We start from the raw sequence: 18,802 nt of genomic DNA, 5'->3' as shown, positions 1-18,802 counted from the left end.
GTTTTTAATTCTGCATTCACAATCTAAATGACAATTGTTTTTCCTAAAAACAATTGTACAAAATTATTGCCAGGTCGTACAACTGATATAGTGGTCAGTAATACTGTTATTATTCCTCATGTACTCACAGTTAACTGATGCAAAGTTTGTTGAAAGGATAATACTTCTTACAGTCTTCCTCTTCTGAGTAGCAGGCAGCTGTGAGATGCTTGGAAGACGCACACCTAGTATGATCTAGTCTAGAGGAGGAGCTTTACTACTAAGAATTTGCAACACATTTTCACTTTCAGTTTCATACATTGTAAGTAGGGGGGTTGGGGCAGCATGAGGTTAACCAAGTATAAGATTAGATAAGGGCAGTGGAGAACAGTGACACACAAGAAGTAAGAAATGTCTCTCCAGCAGAACTGCTTATCACTGTTGTTCATAGTTTGATAGAACATATATATTTGAGTAACATTTATAAAATTCATATGAAGGTCAATTATGAAATATTAATACATTTTTTTTTAAAGCTGGAGTCGGTACATTTCTACCGACTCCGACTCCAACCAAAACTAACTCCGACTCCACAGCCCTGGGAGAAACTGCTCCTGGTCACATTACGGTACAAATTGCAAAACCAATGCCTGCCTAATTTTTTGTTCTGACATGTACTATTCCAAAGCTGGCAGAAATATTGTTCTGCCATGTAGTAAACAAAAGGCTGCAGAATTATTTTTATGCATGTATTTTTTTATTTAAATTTTTTTTTTTTGTGTGTGGGTTTTAAAAAATCATATACATATATATATTTTTTTTTTTTTTTTTTTTTTTTTTTCTTGGTTGCCTGGATTCCTGGCTACTGGGGAGAGCCTCTCTTCACTCCACTTCTAGTACCGCATTGGAATATCCACCTTGTCGGGAATTGTTGCGGACACCTGTCGGGCTTTGTGGAACGTTCTCTGTCCCGAATTTATGCCCCTGCACACCGCCGAAAAGTGGATGGAAATAGCAGAAAAATTTTGGACAGTCTGCAGTTTCCCTAACTGTTTGGGAGCGGTTGATGGGAAACACATCCGGATTATCAAACCAAAAAGAACTGGCTTTGAGTACTATAACTACAAAAAGTACTTTTCTACATGGCCATTGCGGATGCAGACTGTATGTTTGTTGCTATTTGGCCGTGGGAATGACTCCCAGGCTTTTAAGAATTCGGACATGGGAAGGAGGTTGTATGGCAACCATTTCAGTTTCCCCATGCCACAGCCTCTTCCCCACACCGAAGGTCCGCCACTGCCATTTGTAATGGTTGGGAATGAGGCATTTCAAATGTGCCAAAACTTGATGAAACTATACTCCAGCTGGGACTTGGACCACACCAAAAAAATCTTCAATTACAGACTGACCAGGGCCAGAAAAACTGTAGAGTGTGCCTTTGGTATACTTGTCTCCAGATGGCGCATTCTCGGTACAGCCATTAATCTGAAACTGGAAACCGTGGATGAGGTGGAGAAGGCCTGTGTGGTTCTTCATAATTTTGTGATGGCTAAAGAGCACCCGACCTTTGAACTCGATGATGCAGCTCCTAACCCATTGCCTGAATTCACTCAGCACCCTCTCAGGTCATCTGTTGAAGTTGGCCAAATGAGGGACCAATTTGCGGCCTACTTCATCTCAGATGTAGGACTGGTGGAATGGCAAGATCAAATGGTGTTTAAAATTTTCCTTGTATGTATGTTAATAAATAACCTGTTTGGATACCTGTACTGAGTGCACTCTGTATTTTTACACTCCAATACAATAATCAACTGGCCAGGTGTACCAGTGAATTCATGATGCTGTGTTTTGTGCATCATGAATTTACTAGTACTCCTGACCAGGTGAATATATGTCTATATACACGTACACATACACGTATGACCTTTAGCATCTCTACAGTTTGTGTTCAATTTACAGCGACAGTGGAGATAATGCAACTAATATTTGTCACCTGGCCTGATGTTACAAATAGTGATTTGGGGAGTCACTAGCATCCGTCACTCTTTATGACACCTGGCCATGTGAATCTAAATATTATTTGTAGGCTAACCACTGTGGCTTGAGCTTGAACACATACTGGAGAGATAATAAAGGTTGTATAACTTCTACAATACCCAGGCCTGGTGTCATGCTGAAGTGAGGACGCCCAAAATAATGCATCCTAACTTTAGAAAGTTATCACATGTGGCCAGGTGAATACACATACGAGTTAAACTGCAGCATTCCTCCAGTCTGCATGAAATAGATAATGCAGACTGAAGAGACGATGAACGTTAACTCATTTGTATTCACCTGGCCAGGTGTGATAAAGTTATGATACGAGACCAGGGTATTGTAGATATGAGGTGTATTTTTCCCATCATCTCCTCAGTTTATTAACCACACACTGAATAGAGGATGTGGTTAATTACAAGGTATATCTAGAATCCCCTGGCCTTGTCACAAATAGTTAAATGATGGTAAAAGCACACCATCCTCAATTAACTTTTTATGATACCTGGCAAGGTAATAATAGATATGCCTTGCACTCAACACCATCCTCTATTCAGTCTGTGCAATATTAGCAGACTGAAGAGACTAGTGGTGAAAATGCAAGTCATATATTTGTGTTTTTGACTACACATCTCCAGGACTGACACAAGAAACGTGTCAGTATTGGAGCTATGTGGTGTTAAAAACTCAGTGTATGGCACAGTGTGTGTAGGCGGCGAATGACCCATTAATCAAACCATATTAGGGGAAACCAAAATTTCACTTTTAAAAAAAAAATTTTTTATTGGGAACGACGTTTGGGGGAAGATTGGGCTACTCTGGGGGTGTGGAGAGACGAGGAACGGCTGGAAGGCAAGGAAGGGGTTCTAGGGGAAGGGGCGACAAAAGTAATGGGGGAAGGGAGATCAGGAGGATCAGGGATGGAAATGGAGGCAGGTTCAGACACAGTAGGAGGAGAGGGGGGAGGGACAGACAAAGTTTTTGTTTTCTTCTTTCTTTGTCCTGGAGTCTCCTGTCTGGATCTTTTGACAGTGTGTGACATTTTTGACCAGCTGAAGCGGGTAGAACTTGGGTGACTTTGCACAAAGAGGGAATGGGGATAACCCCTCTGCTGATGATGCACGGTGGTGGCGGAGGTGGCGCTTCTACCAGGAGGAGCGCTGGCGGTGCGCCTAGAAGGAGTGGTGGCCGTGCTCCAAGGAGGAGGAGTGCTGTCGGTGCTCCAAGCAGGTGGCAGTGGTGGTGCTCCTACCAGGAGGTTTGTCAGTTCTCCAAGCAGGTGGAGCGGTGGTGGTGCTCCTAGGAGGAGTGTTGTCGGTGCTCCTACAGGAGGATTGTTTTCGGTGCTCCAAGCAGGTGAAGCGGTGGCAGTGCTACAAGCAGGTGGAGCGATGGCGGTGGTGGAGTGTCCAGCAGCACTCGTCATTGGTGTGGTGTCCAGCTTGGCTTGGCATGCAGGTGGCCGTGCAGTGGTATGCAGCAGAAGTCTGTAGTGAGGTGAAGCGAGTCAGTGGTGGCACAGGTGGAAATGCCACCACTGACTGCTGCACGTACTGATTCTGCTGCATTGCCTGTAGCTGTTACTCAGGACTAAGGTGTTCCACCATGCCGTGTTCAATTTTACTGAAAAAATGGTGCGCTGGACTGTTGAGGCCGGCCTCCAGCCGGTCAAGGTGACTGTCGATAGTGGAAGCGGTGTTCCATTAGTGAAAAACCGCTTTCCACTCTGTCTGAGAGTGCCTTGAGGCTGTTATGAAAGGCCTCGCTCAAGTGCATGAACTCGAGCATGACATTCCTGTCCGAGGCCCTCTGCCGCTAAGTGCACGCATAACCAGTGGCAGAGACCTGGGACAGGGGAACACCTGATTGACCAGCTTTCTGGTCACCAGCTGTCCATGTTGCTGACCTGCAAGCTGCTTCCTGACTGTCGGATGGCTGGGACGGGTCCGAGGTCATCCGATGAAGGACCGCTCCAGGGACAGGTTGCAGGGTGCTGCTATCATGCATTTACAAGAAGCAACCGCTGTGGAATAGAAAAGCACAGATTAAAATAAGACTTATAAAAAAAAAAATAAAAAAAATACTTAAGCTCTGGTGGCAAGGACCGGTCTTAGGAATGCCAACTCTCGATGATACCGGTATTTTCTTTTGGTTCTTGCCGCTGAACCACTGCAAACCTGTCCCTCAGCACGAACATCAATGTTGAAGCGGTCCTTCATCGAGCGCCAACGTGTTTGAACTTTGTTCACTGTTTAAAAAAAAACCCAAAACAAACAGAATGCACTGATGGCAAAATCTGTATCATCATACACCATTCAATGCGTCATCACAAAACAATTCAATGGACAATGCACTGATTGTTGGCCATGATAACACAATTGTGTTTCCTGCTAGATATATTCTAGCAGGATACACAACAGTGTCATCAGGAACAATAGTCAATGCGGCACAATACAGAAATACAATACACACTGCATACACTGTTGATCCTGATAACACTGTTTCCTGCTAGAATATTTGGGAATGAAAAAGATAGACACAGGCTACAGAAAAGATAATAGAAGATGAAAAACAGGACAGGAAAAAAGGAAGAGAAAACATATAAATTTTTAAAAATTAAAGGGACATTCAAGTCTATATACTTACATTCCGTGCGCATGTGCTTTTTTGACGAGGTTGTGCGGAACAAAAAATGCAACATGTAGTGTCTGGCGCGTCTGGGCGCGCACCTGGAAAACGCGCAGCGCACGAAAATGCTGATGAACGTGTGCAAGCGCTAGACCATGCGCCCGCCACGTTAAAGATAGGGGAGCATTGCGCATGCGCCCGATAGCGCACAACGCGCTGCGCGATAAGCGCTACTGTGAAACCAGCCTTAGATCTTTGAATCATATAATGTCTTCTCTCATTGTAGTCTGTCACTTTGCCCTTCTTTTCTATTTGGCTCACACCGGTATTAAGTGGATTTTTTTTTTTTTTTCTGCCAAGACGTATCTTGCAGCACATGGCCACAGCTCAGTCATAGATACGAGTTCCACAGTCACCTAAGCCCTATCTGCCTGCTCACGTCACCCGCGGGCTCACTCAGCCAGCTTGTGTACTTGGACTGGATACATATAAAACATAGGCTTTACTGACAAGACACTAGCAACAAGCAAAGAAAAAGTAGAAATTAACTAAAAAAAACGATTACAATGGTTTTGTCAAATTTCCCACTACATTTTAAAGGGAAACTAGATCACATAATATTAGTGGTCACCATGGGGACTTGACAGGTCTTTAATTTTTTATGTTCTGTCTGTAGAGGAGATTGTTTATAATGTTGTGGATATGTTATTGAACAGTGTCTTAACTACTCATATATTTTTTTTTTTTTTTTTTTTTTTTTTCATTAATCAGCTGCACCTGTAGAAGAGTCAGTGAATAATCAAGAGGTGGGAAAGCCAGACCCTCAGGTGGATGACAAGCTGAAACTGGAGAATCCTGTGCCGAAAGAGCAAGAAAATGCCCTACCCAAGAGCCAGCCTGAAACGGAGCCGAAAGATGTGGACAAAGAACACGCACAGTCTGATCCAGAGAAGACTAATGATGGGCCACAACCTACAAAAGAAAAGGCCCAGCAGGAGGGACAGACTGAAGAGGAAGACCCCAAGAAAGTGGAACCAGATGGAGAGAAAAAGGAGATTGAGGAGGTAGAATCTGAAGATGTTAAGGCTAGTAAGACGCACGACAAGGAGGCTAGTGATGTGATGCACTCTGCAGACAGTAAGGCCAAGAAGGCTAAGGAGCTGCAGGCTCAAGGTGATGATGCCAAAAAGGCACAAGAGAAGAAGGATAAGGAGCTGCAGGGTCAAGGTGGTGATGCCAGAAATGCAGAAGAGAAGAAGGATGGTAAGGAGCTGCAGGGTCAAGGTGGTGATGCCAAAAATGCACAAGAGCAGAAGGATGGTAAAGAGCTGCAGGGTCAAGGTGGTGATGCCAAAAATGCACAAGAGAAGGATGGTAAGGAGCTGCAGGGTCAAGATGGTAATGTCAAAAATGCACAAGAGAAGAAGGATGGTAAGGAGCTGCCGGGTCAAGGTGATGATGCCAAAAATGCACAAGAGAAGAAGGATGGTAAGGAGCTGCCGGGTCAAGGTGGTGATGCCAAAAATGCACAAGAGAAGAAGGATGGTAAGGAGCTGCCGGGTCAAGGTGATGATGCCAAAAATGCACAAGAGAAGAAGGATGGTGATGGGGTGCTGACTGAAGAAAATAAGGCCAATGAGGAAAACAAGTCTTCAAAAAAAGAGAAGGATCAAATGGATAATCAGAAAGAAGAGCCTAATGTGGATGATAATGAAGAAGAGCAAGATGGAGGAGGTATTCAAATAAATGATGATGAAAGTGACGATTTGGAACCTAATGCTGATAATGATGGTGATGTTAATGAAGAAATATCAATCCAACAAGGAAAAAATCCATCTCATGATCAGAAAAACATTGGTCTTCAGGAGGAGTCAGAAAGCAGCCATTTCTTTGCCTATCTGGTTACGTCAGCCATTCTTGTTGCAGTACTGTACGTAGCTTATCACAACAAACGCAAGGTATATCATGTAATTTATTTTTTATTATTTAATTACTACTTTAAAGTGGACATATCAGTTTAAGAAAAATATAGATATGACAGTAGATAAAATTATAAGACTTTTCCCACATACCTATCATCATTATCCTTTGGCATCACAGTTTTGCCTTTTACGACAGAATCTTCTTTTTTTTTTTTTTTTTTTTTATACTTATTGTCGCATTAAAGGAGCCAAAACCTTACGTTATTTATTTTTTTGGGAGACCTAGTCATATGATGGCTTTTTTCCGATGAGTTGTGTGTAAGTGGCTTCATTTTGAGAGATAGATATATTATGCTTTTTTTCTTTTTAAAGTTTCAGCTATTTATTGTGCTGCACAAATAAAGTTGTGGGTCAGCACTTATCTGCAATGCCAAATTTTAATGGTTTTATGTATTTTTCTTAATTTTGTACACTTTTTGCACTCTGAAGAGAGAGGAAAAAAAAAAAAAAAAATTGGTTCCTGAGTCACCCTATTCTGAGAGTCATAAGTTTCAGTTTCCCATCAGGGAAAATCAGCTTATTTTTTGCTGCAGTTTTCATTGGTAATATTTTATGGTGACATTCTGTTTGTTTGTTTTGGTGTTTTTTTTTTTTTTTTTATTAAACTCTTTGGAAATAAATGAACGACCAAAACATCAATTCTATATTTTGTTTATTTTGCCTCCCTCTCAGCATTTAACTGTTAAAAATAAACTAGACTATGCTTGTGCTCGCCTTCACAGACAAGTCTCCACTGCTGCTCGGTGAACTCAACAGCTTTGAGCAGGGAACTCCAGTGTAGACGGAACATTCCTCTCTGAGCCACTGAGCTCACTGATTGTCGTTTGACATGACGTCAGCGCAGCAACCCCTTTAGCAAGGATTCTGAACTTTATACAGAATATTATTAATCAGTCATGCAATGTAATCCCTAGCTGAACCAGGAGGGCGTAGCTGCTTCTAAAGGTTTATTATTTTAGAAGATGATTCCATTCTAAGTGGTTGCTTTACAAGTTCAGGCCATAGCTGCTTCTACAGTGTTAATCTGTAAGAGCTGTAGTACATAGCTATTTCCGAAAGGTTATACAACAGCAGGAGATGACTGCTTCTGAAAGTTAATTTGGTAGAGGAGGACACAGCTGTTTCTAAAGGGTTTTTCAGCGAGCGCAGAATATAGTTGCTCGCTTACAGGGCCACTCTACATTGAGCCGAAGGCTGTATCAAATCTTACAGAAATCACTCGCTTTACTTTTTATATAACATGATCCAGCATTAAGTAAGACAGCAGTACAGATCTCTTGTGTTTCCATGCTGCATACTCGCTCTTTTTTTCCCTGACAGTGATATTTTTTCCAACTCTGAGTCAGGAAGTCTTACACAAGCTGTCACATTTAGTACTAAAATGTTTTACTAAGTGTTATCTGTATTTTATTTCATGAGCGAGTAACGACATGTTTGTTTTTTGCCGTTCTTAGATTATCGCTTTTGCACTTGAAGGAAGGCGCGCAAAAGGTGGTAGGCGGCCAAATTCAGGGGACTACCAGAGATTGGAGCATAAGGTGAGAGTGATGTGAATGTGTAGTACAGCAAATAATTCTTTAAGGGATTTTCTAAGAATCAGCATTAATTACCTAGCCACAGAATAGATTAAGGCTGTGTGCACACGCTGCGGATTTTGCTGCGGTTCCGCAGCGGTTTTGGCCGCTGCGGACCCGCAGCAGTTTCTGCTGCGGTGTACAGTACCATGATTCCCTATGGGAATCAAAAACCGCAGTGCAGACGGTGCGGAATTTTCCGCGCGGATTATCTGCGGTTTTCAATCCGCAGAAAGAATTGACATGTCAATTCTTTCTGCGGATTCTCCTGCGGTTTGCCATCTCCTCCATTGAGGAGATGAAAAACCGCAGAGCAATCCGCAGGTAAAACCGCAGGTCTTTTGACCTGCGGTTTCACCTGCGGATTTTATAAAATCCGCGCGGATGAATCCGCACCTAATCCGCAGCGTGAGCACACAGCCTAAAAGTGTCTGATCACTGGAACCTTATGATCATGAGAACAATGGCCCATGTCCCCAGATTGAATGAAGTGGTTGAACACAGGTGTTGCTGCTTTATTCCAAGTTTATGAGACTTATGGATGTAGCCTTGTACAGTGTGATTGGTGGAGGTCCTACTGGTGGCACCTTTAATTATCAGACACTTATTAATGAATCTGTATATAGTCGGTATGTTTCAATTCTGGGAACACTCCTTAAAGAGTAGCCATCGGTTTCATATATCAGTAGTACACATTAGAAACTTAGCATTTTTTTCTGATAAGAAATGTTACAATGTTCTCCTACTAGACTGATTTTTTACTTTGTAAACTCTGTATTCGGTGAAGACGGATTTTCCCATTACTGAGATGAGAGAGAACAGTTTGTGCTCGTATACGTCTATGGAGAACTGTATCTACGATGTTTGAGTGTCCGCCTTCAGTAGGCATACACCCCTGAAAATGATGCACGGCAAAAAGTCCCGTTTTGCAAGATGTTGGACGTAAGCCCCTATGGGAGCAACGAACAGGTGCCAAAACACAGTGTTAAAGCCAGGGCTGTGGAGTCGGTAAGCCAAACCTGCGACTCCGACTCCTCAATTTCCCTTACACCGACTCCGACTCCACGACTCCGAATCCGACTCCCACACATATTGCTTATATTTAAGTGAAAAATTTATTGTAGTACAATGTGAACCTCAGACATTTAATCATTTTTATGATCCAATAATCAAGATATTTATATAGAACAGAATATATATTGGTGTACTACCCGGTTTTCATTCTTTTTGGTACAGATACGATATGGATAGACAGATATGGATAAATGGATAGATAGAGCAGATTTCTAATCTGCTTTTGCTATTGAAAACATTATCTATGAGCTCAAAAACCTTTCAGGTGATGCAGTTTTTTAAAAAGATGATCAGCTTTTGCAGCTGAAAAACGTATCCTCAAAAAACACAGGAAAAACGCTGTGTGTGAATGTAGCCTTAGATCAGGAATATAACAGCCATTTATAGGACATTTCATAACTTTCCCAAACTCCTATGAAAAAATATTCAGCACATCCTGCATTGAATTACTGTACCCAATTTATTAAATATTTTAGGAGTCGGAGTCGGTCCATTTTATTCCAACTCCGACTCCGACTCCACCAAAATGAGCACCGACTCCACGACTCCGACTCCACAGCCCTGGTTAAAGCGCCTTTACACCCCGATCAGACGGCTTTCATACTGCCAAATCAGATCTCATGCTTTGCACTGACAAGGGGCAACACCCTGAGTCCATGTGTCTGCTAATTGATTTCATCACAAGTCATGTGGCAAGGCTCATTAATGGATCAATATTAATGACTTTTAGGATTGCTATTTCCAATAGTTGGCCCTAGAATTCAAGTCCTCTTCCCATCTTCCTCTCTGAAGAGACTACATATTTAATTTCCCAGAAAAGCATTGTATGGCCTATAAGTCTTCTTACTCTGGCATGTCACTCTCCACAAGGAGAGATGTTATCCCTTAGACAGCAGTCAGAGTCTCTCACTTGGCCAAATCAGATCTCCTGCTTTGCACTGAGGAGGGCCATCACCCCCAAACACGTGTCTTCAAATTGAGATTCTTGTTTGGTTTTTATCCCAACCCATATGGCAAGGCTCATTAAAGGTTTGAAATTTTGGATTGCTACTTCCAATAGTTGACACCAGAGTTCTAGGCCTCTTCCTCTCTGGAGAGGATATTTGCATTAAAATAAAATTTATTCCAGAAAACTCAAATCTTCAATCGTGTTGCTTGGTTGTTCTGTATACTACAATACTTTGGTATTGCAATGTATAGTGAAAATGATGGTCTTCTGTGAAGGCCAGCTTGTAACAGAAGAACCCAGATGACTGCAACGTGGGCCTTCATCAGGCCTCTGCCTGTCATGGCAACCCGTGGGCCCCTTGGAGCCAAGTCTGCCAAATCCTAAAAAGATCATGGTCCTTGAGACGTGGAGATGAAAGCTGCAGCAGGTCTGTCATAGAAGAAAAAGAATCATAATCCAGAAAATGGTGCAAAAGGCTGCGACATAGAAATGAGTTTATATATTTATGTCTGAGAATCCAACAGGCCCTGTGCAAAGTTCCCCTGCCATAAGAGGTGCAAAGGAACGGTCAACTTTAGAAAACTTTTTCTGAAGCATTACGTGGGACTATGACTCCACCTCATGACTTCTTTCCGAGTAAAGCAGTTCTGCACCTTCACCCATAGAGGGAGCTGTATGCACTGAAGTTCATTGACCATAGCGGGAAGCACAAGGCTCCTTTTAGCCACGCGGCACATTGTGAATATGTTGTATTACATCGGAAGACCAAATACATGAAGCCTTATAACTTTTATACTTATATTTTTCAGATTTGACCCATCTGCTGCCTTCAGTACAATGCGTCCTCCAGGATCTTGCCATGCAGAATTGTCACAGATAACACTCCACTTATGTATGCCAGTGATTATAGCACCCAGTGCCACCCTAGTTTTATCGATTACTCACCTGTGTACTTCTAGACCCGTCTTTGGGAGAGAAGCGGTCACTATCTGTGGTAGATCACTCTTGAGCTATATTTGCAGATTCACAAATCTCTCACTAGACCTGTCTGAATGATTTCCAAAATCCGAGTAAATGCTGTATGGGAAATGTAATGTTCCACCCCCTGAGTGGCACTAGAATTAATATTGTACTTAAGGTACGAGAGTGTAAGATTAAACATTTAATAGGATCACACACAAATACCAGGACCCAAAACACATTAGAAGATCAGCAGACCTTTATCTGATGTGTATGACGGTCTCCTGACACCCCACCCAATATGTGATGAAGGATCGGGCAGTTAAAATGTAATCTCACGATCCTTTTGTTCTCAGGGAAGATAAGCCACCGCCAGGAGAATGTGGCAGTGGCTTACTCCTTTCTCCTCAATAAGAACACGAGTGATCGACCATACTGAACATTATTGTATATAGTGGGGTTGCGAGAGACAGCTGCCAGGAAAATGCTCATTTTCTGTCATGTGGTTACACATCCTATTTGCTTGTGGCCATAATTATATCCATCCATTGGATGGCAACTGATGTAGACACCATCAGAGTTCTGTCTCTCACCTTGTTCACACAGCATTCAGACTTGTTCCCGTACATATTACTGTACTAAAAGGTAGATTTCCCAGCTGTAATGATGGTTATCGCCCTCCTTTTCTGGCAATGTGATGGCCAAACAATGGCTGCCTACAATTTTAAACAGGCTGAGAAAAGAGGGCACCTCAAGGGCTTGCATTAGATCTTTGCAGGAAATGTTTTACACGTCTTGGCGAGAGAAACTGTGCTATATTATATAACCATTTTAGAAAGCTATCTGTGGTGAAATCCGCCACATAACTTGATATGCTGTGGAATTGAAATCTGCATCAATGTTCCAATTTTTGCAGCTGATTTTTTTTTTTTTTTTTTTTTTTCTCCGTTTTTTTTGGAAAAGCTTGAGGCCCCACACACACTAGTTATGGGCCTAGTAATACCTCTGGCAGCAGCTTATCTTATCAGCGGAGAACAAAAGGAGTGTCCACTGAAATTCAGCTGCCCAGATCCTTCTCTTCCCCAACATCATCTGTTGGGGGTGAGTCAATAGGACCTCCTATTCGTTAGATTGTGTTCCGATATTGTAAGAGTCGACAACTTTGGTCAAATAGGTGTGGGCGCCTCAATCTACAATGCTGGTACTGTAACCAGCGACAGAAATCCTCTTTGTATCAGATCCAGGTGGGTACGTAGTATTAGCGCCAGATGTGTCGTGCATCTCACAGTGGGTGCAGACTTTACACCTTTTTTTTTTTTTTTGAGGTGCAATGTTCCCTCTGGTAGTCCAGCCCAGGTACATATATATTGGTCAGGGTTGAGTTTGCCCCATTACTGTCCCATTGTTTATATGGAGGGTTCAACATATTCACTATGTAGATAAAATTCTATTAGGACCTATGAACAACTTGATCCATTACTGATCTTTGTCGACCTTGGTGCTTGACCTGCCTCACTGAGCACCATGACAAATGTGGTCAAGCGGTAGCCTGACTCTTCAGGCCGGTTTCACGCATCTGACATTCAGTGACCGAGTACAGACAGGAATGTCCGAACCAGCGATGGGCCTCTTGGCTGAACTCGGTAGCCTCATGGGTATTACACAAGGCTGTTGAGTTTGGGTCAGTAGACCCACAGACTTGCAGGACATCGTGAATTTCGGACGTATGAAACGGACCTGATAGGAACAGAATTTAGAATTGTGTTTTGCACTATGTAAAAAGATTGAATTTGGTATATAACTGTTCATTATGTGGTAGATTAATGTGTCATAAAATGGTGACTTTCATTGGAATACATTATAATGCTTATTAATAGGTGGTTTTAGTTCAGCTTAGAGAATTATATGACCATAATCTGTATGGAAATGCATGTATGAGACTTTTTTTTTTTTTTTTTTTTTGGAACGGGAGACCAGCTGCTTGAGGTTTTTACTGTGGTTTTGATGCAAACTTTTATTAGAAGAGCGTCCGAGCAGAAGACCCTCCTCTGTGAAGTCCCTATGCCCTGGTAGGGAATGCAAAATTAGGTTTTTACAGCGGCGATATTCCCTGTTGTTGGCGAAACAATCTTACTCTCTTCAGTGTGACAATTTACAACTAAAAAATGTAAAACATCTATCATTCGCCCCAATTCAGTGGTTTTAGAAGATGTCAGAACGGAAAAATGTGAGTCAGGGCCCCTCCATACGTATTACAGTAGAGTGAAAGGATTGGCCAGCGCCGCTCGTATGTATGATGGCGGGTGAGTGGCACTGATGACATCACATGCACGATCGTCAGGCATTGCACTCGTCCTGTTCGTCACGATACCTCCTGGTTATGCACTCTCCCCGGCAGGTGTGAGACATCATCAGCGCCACTCACCTCCTGATGTGTAAGTGAGCCAACCATTGGACAGAGCTACAGTCAGCTTCACTATATATGGAAATCCCTGAATAATATGTAATAAAATGGTTTCCAAAAGTAAACTAAAGATTATCCCCAGAAATCTGATCTTGAACACTACAGCATGAGGATATGCCAAATCCCGTCCGTCCCATAGGTAGTGATAATAACCCCAAGACAGAAAAGGCACTATGCACAAACAATAAAAAAATCATTCATTTATTGATAAATATTAAAAAACAAACAAACATGGAAAACCTCTGTTATAAGACACGTACAAAGCTATGTAAATCCAAGAGTTCATTAATATTGGACAATGGAGAGATCATAAATGCTGTACAATTGATGAAAATGCTATGGAAAAAATACAAATATGGAAAAAATATTTTTTACCATGCAGTAAGCCGTATGAATATGTACCTATAGCTCAAAATAGCATTCATGGTAATACAGATTCAAAAAAAGTCTCCACATGGACACCATACCACAAAGAGCAAAACTCACTCTCCCTTCAATTGTCCGAAGCCGCTAGGTAGCGATTCTTGCGACAGAATTCTGAGTGCCCCAACAAAATTAATAGCACTGCTATATAAAAATCTGTGTTTGCAAATAACGCTGCACCCGCGATCGGCAACAATTGTAGCACAATATGCTTACATGAATGTGAATAGCTGCGTGTCCCACTCCCCGACGCTGGTTTCGTCATCTTCCTCAGGCCAATTTTAAGTCTGTGTCTTTGTATGGTTAAAAGAATGTATCTACTTGGCTAAAGTATAAAGCAGAGACAGAATAATGTGATTTACAGAGCTAAATAAATCGTACCAGTGCTATATATATATATTTGTATTTTTTTTTCTTTTGATAGAAATCTTCCTTGACCATAGTCATAGGGAATAGATCCTCACACATTGCGGTAATATACTTGCCATTAACGAGGTTGTCTAATCCTCTGCAGATGCGCACTGCTTATTGGGCTTCCTGCTTGCACTTCTGCAGGATTGATAGTTCGGACCTGTGGCATAGTCATGCTGGTGGTCCGGACTGTGCATGCCATTGTTGTCTCTACAGCCTCGGTGGAGCACTCGGGATGGATTGGGAATTAAAACATTTGCACCAGCTTCAGAACAGCGCTTACAAGCTCTCTAGAAAAAGTTTCCGAGCATGTTCGGCCACCGCTGCTAGACTGCAGTGGTGGCTGGTAGCCTAGGTGCTGAGTAGTGAACTGTAACATTACAAATGGTTAGGATTGTTCATAACAAGTATATTGCAAAGTTGTTTGTTTTTTTTTTTGCAAGGATGACCCTTCAATCAGTTGAGGCTTGTGCCTTGTACCACTAATATATAATTATGAGTTTCTGACCTGTACTGAAGCGATCACATACAGTAGAGTCGCCTCTATAAAATAATGTTTGTTGCAGAGTTGCGATCACCATGCAGCACTGTCACATTATTCCTTAGCTATGGCTGCTACATGTAGAAAAATATTTTGGGTTCCCCCCGCCCCATGCTACTGTACAATACACACTGGAAAATACCGATTTATCAACTAGCATTATTGTATCCAGATACTGAAGCAGTAGGGACTGTAGGGAGGTGCGAAGTGTCATGCGATGTATGATTGTGACAAAACTTGGCCACACTCCGATTACAATACGGTTGCCGGACATTTCCAAAAACTGACATTTGTTTCCAGTTTCTGCACTTTTTCCTCTATCTGTGATAACAATGTGTCATATCCTCCACCCTAAAAGGCCTCTTCTCAGCACAGGATGACTGTTCAAACCAAGTCCCTCCGCCCCATGCTACACATAACAATACACCTCCCCACTTACTTGTTTGCCCTCGATCTCTACAGCCATGTTTTTTTCACTGCTCTGGCTTCATAGAGCCAGAGAAGGGCGGAATTGGAGGAAAAGCAAGCAGGGGGAAATAAATGTTTGGCCCCGCCATGGTGCATTGAGCACCTGTGCTTGGTTTGAACAGTCGTTCTGTGCTGACAGTCCCTTTAACCCAAGCGGCTCCAAATATATACTTTCTCATGTTATAAGGATCTTGATTATGTGATTTATTTTTTTTTTTATTTTTTTTTTAATTTTTTTGTGACTTTATATGAATGTCGTCATTTGTAGAATTTGTGTATCCACATACAGATGTGAGAATTGATTTTTGTAATTTATTTGTGATGTAACGTGTGTATGTGGTGGTTATCAGGTGGGTGCCTGTTTGCTGTACATGGTACAGGCGGACATTTTGTGGCCTCTGTGCAGGCACACAGTGAGAGTTGCCCATAGCAGCCAATCAGATGACCGGTTTCATTTTCTCTGGAGTTTGGTTGTCACGGGCGACTCCTTCCCTGTATATCTACTTTATAGTTTTTAAAGATGAGGCCCAGTGAAATTAGCGAGCTACAAAATGTCCACCTTCCTCTTTGTTTAGGTGAAAGAGTACCACAGGTTTGTCGGGTCACCGGCAGTGACTTGTCTCAGGGACCAATAAAGCACCAGTTTATATGGCGTGCAGAGTTTCCTAAATGTCGCCATTATACAACTCTCTTTTAAAATGGCTGAGAACTTGATAATGATGACAATTCCACAAATATTTCCTTGCAGACATTTCCATGGAGTATTTTCTTTATAAAAAAAAAAACTAAAATGGGTTGACCCACAAACAAAGTAAACATTAATCAATAGATTTTCGAGTAAAAATAAGTTTTACATTTGGATGTGTTTAAAAAAAAAAAAAAAAAACTTGCACATTACAGCACGGGATGCTTTCTGTGAGGTAAAACATTCCCCTGCCTGTTTCTTAGCTACAACACATGTCGGGATTGCTCAACAGCCACGTGGACGAGAACATAGGATTTGAGCACGCCGACAACACACAGCACCGGAGCATGCCGAGATAACACCTTATCCAAGCATGTTCGCTCATCAGTAGTGGCAACCCCTTTATAGAGGAGCCGTCATCTCTCTTGACTAGAGGTGGTACGAATCGATAATCTTGTCTCCTTCCATAAGCCTCAGCAGTGATCTGTGGGATGGGAGTACGGATTTTTACCTCATGGCGTCCACAGCCTTGCTAGTCAAAAGAAGAACCATGGATGCCAACAGATAAGAGGCCGAACTCCCTCTCCTATTCCCGCGGTCACAGATCACTGTTGAATAGATTTGCACACACTCGACCCCTGACATGTATTTTTTAAGGCTATTTTTTTTTTTCTCATTCTAGGGCATCCTTTATTGGAACTGTGTAAAGTGAGTTTCCCATTTTTCTTCCCTGGAAGTGGAAAAATTTTACAACTGGGTGTTATCATTCCTTTCCTTATAGCAGGACGTGTCCCTACACACACGAAGGGCGCTTTCAGACAGCCATATTAATCCGACCGAGATCGGACTGCAGTGCTTGGCCTGGCCGCGGCTCTCCTGACACAAGCGTGACAGCTTCATGTGTTTCTATGCAGCTGTCACGCTCTGGTCGGGAGAGCTGCGGGCAGTCCAAGCGTTGGGGTCCCATTTATACGTCGGTCTGACCGTGGCCTGATACTGCCTAATTAGCTTTGAGTATTTGTGACTATATAGGGGGCACCCTTAATTGGCATGGGAGGTGTTAACAATTGGTTGTCTACTTTTTCCATCTTTTACATGAGGTATAATAAAGGAAAGGCACAAAGTTGTAAGAAAAGCTCCTCTAGCGTTGCCATTTCATGAGAAATAGAAGTAAGGCTACTTTTACACTTACCGCTTTTTTTTGCAGGCCGTATCGCCGCAATTTTTACTGTCTGCCGCAATAACGGACTGCAAAAAAGCTTGCGGATCGCTGTTTTTCGTTTTTCCAATTCTATGGAAATAGTATTGGGGAAAAAAAAAAAAAACGCGTTACGTAAAACCGGAAGTGACTGTGCACTGCAAAAACAGACTTCCGTTTGTTTTTGTGGCCCCATTGATTTTCAGTGGGGGCTGTGTCCGTACCCCGTCAAAAAGATCGAGCGAGCTCGGTCTTTTATCATGGCCGCAAATACCGCGCAACGTGTTATTTTTGGGGGCAGATTTTGCGGCCCCATAGAAATCTATTTAGGCCGCAGAATCGGTCCACAAAAATACGGAAAGTGTAAAAGCAGCCTTACTACTAAAACAGACAGGAGAGCTTTCCTTAAAGCGGTATTCCATCTCCAAGATCCTCCCAATATGTAGTAGGTGTAATAATATTAGCAAATACCGCCAATTAAAAATGTATAGTTATTCTGATTTGCTATGTCTCTTTCCTCATGTGCAGACATTACAGGACCTTGGGTATCTATGGTTATGACCACTAGCAACTAGCTGTCAGTATAGCAGTGGTCGTAACCATGGATACCTAAGGTCCTGTAATGCCTGCACATGAGGAAAGGGACATGGTGAACCAGAAAACTATACTACATTGTAACAAAGTATTTGCTGCTATTATTAATTATTACACCTACTACATATTGGGATAGGATCTTGGAGATGGGAATACCCCTTTAAATAAGGAGATGACTCAGGATGTCATTTACTGGTGTTTTTGTTTGTTTTTTTTGTACATTATGGAAAATGTTGCTTAAACTACAATCAATATAGAATTGTTTATCGCATATGCCATGTAAATCATTGAAACTATCTGTACCACTTCAGGTCACAGGGCTGCAATCAGGAATAAGAAGGTGAATATGGTGCTTTATACAAATATAGGCAGATGAAATTATTTGTTATATTGGTTCAATTTAAATAAACCTGAGGAATTTGCACCTTTTGTGACTGGTTGTCTGGTCATTTCTGTACATTCGTGTAATAATCTTAATTTTTGGGGGTTGGATAAAGCTGTTGTCCATGATTATTTCCTCTCTGATACCACAGGACATGAGGCATTAGAGTAAAATACCCTTAAACTAAGAGGATGTGTAGCATTCGTTATGACGCTCTTTGATTTAGATATTTTTTGTTTTGTTTTTCTTTTTGTCTTCAGTTTCTCCAAACTACAAGTACGTCCATCCGTCTTTTCCTCCAAAACATTGACTGCTCTTCTGGGATACTTTTGCAGTAGGTTTTGCAAGAATTCGCGGGCATTAAGCTGTATTAGCGAGACCCTCTTTGTCCCGGTTCAGCTAAGGAGATCACTCGGGTTACCTCCATTATGAACATTTTTATATGTATTGAGATGC

The 18,802-nt window shown here is 42.0% G+C and overlaps 1 protein-coding gene across 1 annotated transcript in view; it reads left to right on the top strand.

Annotated features, from left to right (window-relative positions):
- Positions 1 to 18,393, top strand: part of TGOLN2 (trans-golgi network protein 2) — a 50,827-nt gene extending 32,434 nt beyond the window's left edge. Inside the window, exons 2-4 of the mRNA XM_073588611.1 lie at positions 5,413 to 6,599; positions 8,078 to 8,161; positions 11,030 to 18,393. Coding sequence (XP_073444712.1) covers positions 5,413 to 6,599; positions 8,078 to 8,161; positions 11,030 to 11,035 — 1,277 coding nt within the window. The 3' untranslated portion in view covers positions 11,036 to 18,393. The remainder of the gene's footprint in view (positions 1 to 5,412; positions 6,600 to 8,077; positions 8,162 to 11,029) is intronic.
- Positions 18,394 to 18,802: the final 409 nt, after the last annotated feature.

The sequence above is a fragment of the Dendrobates tinctorius genome, unplaced genomic scaffold, assembly GCF_039654945.1.
Source record: "Dendrobates tinctorius isolate UK_male_01 unplaced genomic scaffold, ASM3965494v1 ptg000104l, whole genome shotgun sequence".
NCBI lineage: Eukaryota > Metazoa > Chordata > Amphibia > Anura > Dendrobatidae > Dendrobates > Dendrobates tinctorius.
Note: the sequence above shows the minus strand (reverse complement) of the source record. Positions and strands in the feature narration are given on the sequence as shown.